The sequence below is a fragment of the Haliaeetus leucocephalus genome, unplaced genomic scaffold (genome assembly GCF_000737465.1).
Source record: "Haliaeetus leucocephalus isolate CR32 unplaced genomic scaffold, Haliaeetus_leucocephalus-4.0 Scaffold848, whole genome shotgun sequence".
Classification (NCBI taxonomy): Eukaryota; Metazoa; Chordata; class Aves; order Accipitriformes; family Accipitridae; genus Haliaeetus; species Haliaeetus leucocephalus.
Genome location: NW_010973284.1, coordinates 8,114,912 through 8,121,044, shown reverse-complemented (window position 1 = coordinate 8,121,044; position 6,133 = coordinate 8,114,912). Strand labels below are relative to the sequence as shown.

Below are 6,133 nucleotides of genomic sequence, written 5' to 3'. Positions count from 1 at the left end.
GGTTGGGGCTCTGGGACCTGCTCGCCACTCAGGTAGGCTGGTTTCGGGGAGCGGAGCCCGTGGGGAGCCCCCAGACTCTCGTGGAGGGGGGGGGCTAAGCCCGGCTTGCAGGAGGGCAGGGGTCGTACCGAGGTGGGGGCTCCCCCTGATGACCTCTCTGCTCTCCCCAGGTGCAAGGATGGGGTGCTTCACCTTTATCAAGGTCATGATGATCCTCTTCAACCTGGCCATATTTGTAAGTGCCCCCCAGCTGATGTCTCTGCCTGCCCCAGGAAACTGGGCTGAGGGGCTGGGGTCTGTGGGAGCGGCTTCTGGGGAGCACCCTGAGCCGGGCATGGGGTGGGCGAAGTATGGCCCTGTGGGTTCTCCTGCCCCCCCATGTCCCTTTCTGTGGGGGATGGAGCGGGGGCTGTGGGCAGTCGGGTATAGGTGGGACTTACGCTCCTGGGACCCCACTGGGGTCTGAGATTTAGTCTCTGGCCCCAAGCTGAGGACTAAAGCCCTGGGCTTGTGGGGGGGGTCTCTCGCCCCAGTGGGGTGCCCAGTTCTGGCCAAAGCCCAGGGGACCATACTGGGCTCTGGGGGCAGCAGCTGTTGCATCAGCCACCTGTGTCCCTCTCTGGGCTGAAACTCTGGCGAGGGGTGCTCCAGAGCAGGGGGGTTTGCTGGGTCCCTGCCTGGGGGGCTTTGTAGGGGAGCAGCCCACGTGCATGACAGCAGCCTGTGGTGTTGGGGGTCTCAGATGTTGGGGGTTTCCAGAGCGCACACAGCCTCTGCTCCCACCCAGGGCAAAGGGTAGCGGAGCTCCTGAGAGCTATCCTGGCTCTGCAGGAGCAATGGAGCCACCTGGAAGAGGATGTGGTGGGATATTCCCTTGGGAAAGAGGGGTGCAGAGCCTCCAGGCTCGCCCTGGTGAAACACTCCCTCTTCAAAGCTCCTGCCAGGGCTTGGGGCTGGTGGGGAAGGTTGAGCGGGTGGAGGGCAGGGCTGGGGCAGGCTGGAGGCAGCCCTGACCTGACCTTGCCGTGAGCACGTGAGTGTCTGGGGCTGGGGGCTGCTCAGCCGCCCCCCTGGGTGAGTGGGCAGCTTCCCCAGGTGGAGGAACTTGTGGCAGCGTGACGGTGGCCAGTGTCTGAGCTGGCCATGTGGGTCCCTGTGGGGTCAGGGGGTGGCTGGTGGCACTGCTGGCTTGACTGCCCTGCATGGGGGTTTCTGCCCTGCTGCTGGCACCGAAACTCCTTGGGCTGGGGAAGGGGGCAGCTGCAATGCCACAGCTGGGGATGTGCTGGTGGTGGGGTGTGTTTTGGGGTCGTGAGCCATCTGGCCACCTGAAGTGTGCGGCAGCAACGCCCTGAGCTGCGCTCAGTGGCTACAAAGTTTTGCTTTGGTACAGCGAAAACTTGCAGAGGAAGAAATACCTGTGCCAGGACCTTCCCCAAATCCCCGATCTCCCAAATCTCAGATCTCTGCCTGCCTGGGAGCTGACATTGTCTTTTTCCTCCCAGCTTGGTGGCGGGGCCCTCCTGGGAGTTGGTATCTGGGTCACAGTGGATGGAAAGTCATTCCTGGATATATTTGGGACACTCTCCTCTAGCGTCCTGCAGGTTGTGAATGTGAGCTACTTCCTCATCGTCATTGGTTCCATCCTGCTGGTGATTGGCTTCCTTGGGTGCTGTGGCGCCCAGAAGGAGAGCAAGTGTCTCCTGATGATGGTATGGACCTGACTTATCTCCTTATCAAGCCTCATTTGAGCTGGGTCTCTGGTGGGGGAGACCTGAGGGACAGATTTCTCTGTGGAGATGTGCCCCTTGGATGTTTCCATGTGGTGGAAGGCTGGGTGGACCTTGGAAAGGCAGAGCTGGACCCAAAGTCTGCCCTGGGTAAGGGTGAAAGGAAGCAGAAGCTGGTGCTGAGCAGAGGTCTCTCTTGGAGCATGTCCAGAGAGGTCAGCCCCATGCAGATGGAGGGTTGGGGGTCCCCAAGGTTGTGATGCTTCTGCCTTGGAGTGGAGCTGAAGGCAATGACACAGGGTTTGAGCCCTGAGGTAGGGTCCTGTGGCTCTTGGGAAGCAGATGGGTTCCTGGGGACCCTGTGGACTCTGGCTGTTGCTTTGACTTCCTTCCCCTTGCTGTATCCTAGTTCTTCTCGGTGGTGCTGATCATCTTCATTGCCGAAATTGCTGCTGCCGTGGTGGCTCTGGTCTACACAGGTCTTGTGAGTGGCATATCTGAGTTTTGGGTTGGGCTAATCTGGGACCTGTCCTACTCCTTGGGAAAACGGGAGACACTGGGGCTGGCAGTGCTGCCCATGGATGGGGAGGCTCAGAGGTGGGCACTGCTGTAGGAAAAAGGGATGCCGGTCCCTGTTGGCACCAGCTATGTGGGCAGGCTGGGGCAGCCTGGCTGGGGTGAGGGTGGTGGGACCAGAGATTCCCATTGGCCTAAAGAAATTAGGGTTATGGTACAAGTTTTGCAGGCTTCTTTCTTTCAAACCCCTTAGTCCAGTACCAGCCTAGGCTTGATGCCTCTCCACCTCTGATGGTAGGAGCCACATGGGAGAGGAAGTCCCTAATGTTTCATGCTAAGCAAACTCAACCCCTTATTAGACACCTGAGAAACCACCTGTCGAGAAAGGTGACTGTCTCATTAGGCACTGGAAGTCAACTGCAGGGCAAATGTCATTCCTGGCTCCCTCAGTTATGCTGCTTATCGGATGACTCACTGGTCATAAGTGGCCCTGGTGCCATAAAGCACCGGTTAGTGGGGAAGGGGCCAAGCTGTCCTTGGGCCAAAGGGATGCGGTGTGACATGCTCCTGGCTATGCTGGGTCTAGCTGGTCTCCTCCCCATGGGCTCAGACCAGTATAGGGGCTCTCATCTCTGTGGTGCTCCCCAGGACCTTCTCTGATGGTGTTTCTCTGCCTCTTCTTGCAGGCAGAGACGCTGCTGACAGCTGTGGTGACCCCTCTACTGAAGGAGAAGTATGGGGTGGATAGCAGTCTCACGCACATCTGGAATGTCACCATGAATGAGGTGTGCTGAGCCCTGGGGCCCCCACCTGTGGGTCAGGATGCTCCCAGCACAAGCTTGGTGGTGCACACACGGGTGGGCCAGTGGGATGGGAATGGGGACACCATAGCAATCCTGGATGTGCTGATCTGTCACCATGCCATCAACTTCCCAGATGCCTGGGACCTACCCACTTGGGATCTATTGGTCCTATGGCTGGGGTGAGAGCTGTACATGCCGGAGTGTAGGGCAAAATCCTGGTCCCAGGAAGGTCCTTGAGCACCCCCCTAGAGCTGGATTGAGCTGGGTGACCCCCTCCATTGGGCAGGAGGGTCCAGACCCTGTCTGACCCAGGAGGGGGACCTGCAGGATGCTCTCCCCATCCCTTCCTCTCTCCCTCTTAGGTCCATTGCTGTGGCCTGAATAACTACACAGACTTCACCAACTCCTACTGGTATCAGGAACATGGAACCTACCCGGAGCCCTGCTGTAACAACAGGCAGCCCTGCAATGGCACGCTTGCCGCACAAAGCGAAGTCCCGGTATGGATGCGCCAGTGACTCTTGCCTTCTGGCTGAGCCAAGTTTGGGGTGTGCCCTGGCATGGGGAGGGAGACCTGTTCTGTAACTTCAGCCCCAGCTCTGGACATGGCAGTCTCATGGGCTTTAAGTCTTGGGGGAAGCTGTGGTGGCCTTGGCTTGTGCCTGGTGGAGACAAGCAAAGCTGCTACCATTGCTCTGGTCCTAAAGGGAGCTCTGCAGCAGGGTGGTATGCCTGGAGCTGAGCGTGAACCTAGGCATGATGCTGCCTCTTTGGGTGATTCCCTGCCTCTTTCCCTCCTCCTCCCACAATACTGTGCTTTGGTCTGAGAAGTGGCTGAGATGAGTTGCCCCTTGAAGCCCTCAGACATTCTCCATGGCTGTGCAGCTCTAGGCTGGAGAACCATGCCTCCCTCCCTGGGGATGTTGTACCCCAGTGGTTGGGGGATTGCTACCCCTTGCTCATCCTCACCTCTGTGGTTGCCTCCTGCAGGGTTGTTTTGATCAGATCTTGGAAGAAATCAAGACTAACGCAGGTGTAGTGGGTGGCGTGGCAGCCGGCATTGCTGCCTTGGAGGTGAGTGCCTGAGCATTGCTGTGCTGCTGCCTCCACATCGCCTGGAGGTGAGCAGCAAGGCTGGGACTGGCCTGGGTGGCCAAGGGGTTGCAGGGGGCTGGTGCAGCCCCATGGCCCACTATCTGCCCCAGGGTGACTGCTGAGCCTTCTTTCCTGGGCACACCTGGCTCTTCCTCCTTGTGCCCACTGGGGATGGATGCTATGGGCTGTGACCTAAACCCAGCCTGGGGTGTGACACTTAGGGCGGCTGACTCACCTCTTGCTGTCCACAGATTGCAGCCATGGCGGTTTCCATGTACCTGTACTGCGAGCTGGATCAGAAATGACCCCACGAGGCAGGAGGATGATCTGCCCCTCCATCATGCTGGGGTGCGCCTGTGGTGTGCCATGCTCTTGGGGAGGACCCCATCACTCCCTGGGCCTGATGCTGTCCTGTGCACTGTGATTTATAGCTGTGTTTTGATCTACTGAGCTGGGATCTGTAGAGTTTATGTGTATATTTTTGTACTGATATGGCACATGCAGTCTGTACATAGAGCTTTGGGGGGGGGTGAAGAGGGCAGAGGGGAAGCTGCTTGGTCGCTTTGGGAGATAAAGCAGCATACGGGCTGATCAGGGCTGCTGATCTGGCAGTGGCATGGTGATGTCTTGATTAAACCCTTGCAGGCATGTACTGTACTTCTCCCACGCTGTCCCCATGGTGTCCTTAGGCAGGGGCTGGCACTGGGGCTGGCCTGTGCACCCTTTGCATCACTTGATTGAACTGGGGCTGGTGCCCAGCCAAGGTGTTGTAGGTGGTAACTGCACTCTGAGGTAGGGATGTATCTACCCCTACACCCATTTTCTGCCAGTCCTGACCCTGTCCTATGTTGTCCTCTACAAGAGATGCTGGCTGGTCTCTGTCCCTGCCCTGATATGAAGACAGTCCTGTCCATCCCTGGCCCTGTGGTGGCCAGGGCTGCCCTGTACCCCCTGTCATTTCATGGCTGAGCCTCCCCCTCTGTGCTGTAAAGAAAAACAAATAAATTTTTGATCTTGGATACAAATTATTTCCTGGAGTCAAGCTCTGTGCATCCCCTGCCATGAGCCCCATGCAGGCAGCACAGCCCTGCCTGCAGCCTGCCTGCCCTCTCTCTGCTGCAGCTCCTCACGTGCTCAGAAACAACCAGCCTGGTGTTTGCACAACAGCTGCGGAGCGGTGGGGGCTACCATTAGCCCCACAAACCAGCCCTGCCCTCTGCAACAGCTGCTGCTTGCTCAGGTAATGCTGGTTCATGGACCAAGCAAAAGCTTGGCTTGAAAGGCAGGGCTGGCTCTGTGGTGGTTTGTACTGGGCCTGTGTCCCCATCAGCCCCAGGAACCTGAAATGGGGTCCCACACTGCCCCTGTGATGCCCTCACAGTCCCTCTATGTGTGTGGGTTCATTGGTGGGCTTTCTAGCCACCCTCTTTCCCCAGCATCACTCCCTCCCTGCCTTTAGCACCACCCCACCTTGAGCATCCACTTGCCATGCCTCAGTTTCCCCATTTCAAAAGTGAGGCCAAGGTGGCTGGTTTGGAGGATGGGTGCTGTCGAGGGCCACTTCATCCCATTTTTGAGATGAGGCTCCCTACCTCCCTGGTAGTGTGAGGAGTGCGAGGGCAGTGGCAGTGAAGGGCAGGGCGATTAGCAGCAGGCAGGAGGCCAGTGTGCAAACAGCCTCCCCGTGCGCTGCCTCGCTCCGTGCCTGCTGTGGCAGCCCCTTATCAGCTCCCGCACTGGGTACGGGGCTGCACTGGGGCAGCTCCTCAGGGTCCAGCATCTCCCTGGTGCCACCCAGCACCCATGCCGAAGCAGTCGGGTGGCAGCGGGAGGGGTGTGGGGACCCACTCCCTGCTCCGGGTGACTCAGCCCCAGGAATGTGGGTTCTGGCCCTGCCCCACAGACAGGTGTGGGGGGAAGCTGTGAGAAAATGGCCTCCTCTTCCTCCTCAATGGACAGGTGAAGGTCTCGGTTCCACCAAGAACCAGT

At 58.6% G+C, this 6,133-nt stretch overlaps 1 protein-coding gene across 1 annotated transcript; it reads left to right on the top strand.

Annotated features, from left to right (window-relative positions):
• The first annotated feature begins 160 nt into the window (after positions 1-160).
• On the top strand, positions 161-4,449 carry TSPAN1 (tetraspanin 1). The gene is made up of 7 exons (XM_010582438.1): positions 161-235; positions 1,506-1,712; positions 2,140-2,214; positions 2,933-3,031; positions 3,412-3,549; positions 4,040-4,123; positions 4,396-4,449. The coding sequence occupies exons 1-7, from the start codon at positions 179-181 to the stop codon at positions 4,447-4,449; spliced, it is 714 nt and encodes a 237-aa protein (XP_010580740.1). The 5' UTR covers positions 161-178.
• The last annotated feature ends 1,684 nt before the right edge of the window (positions 4,450-6,133 follow it).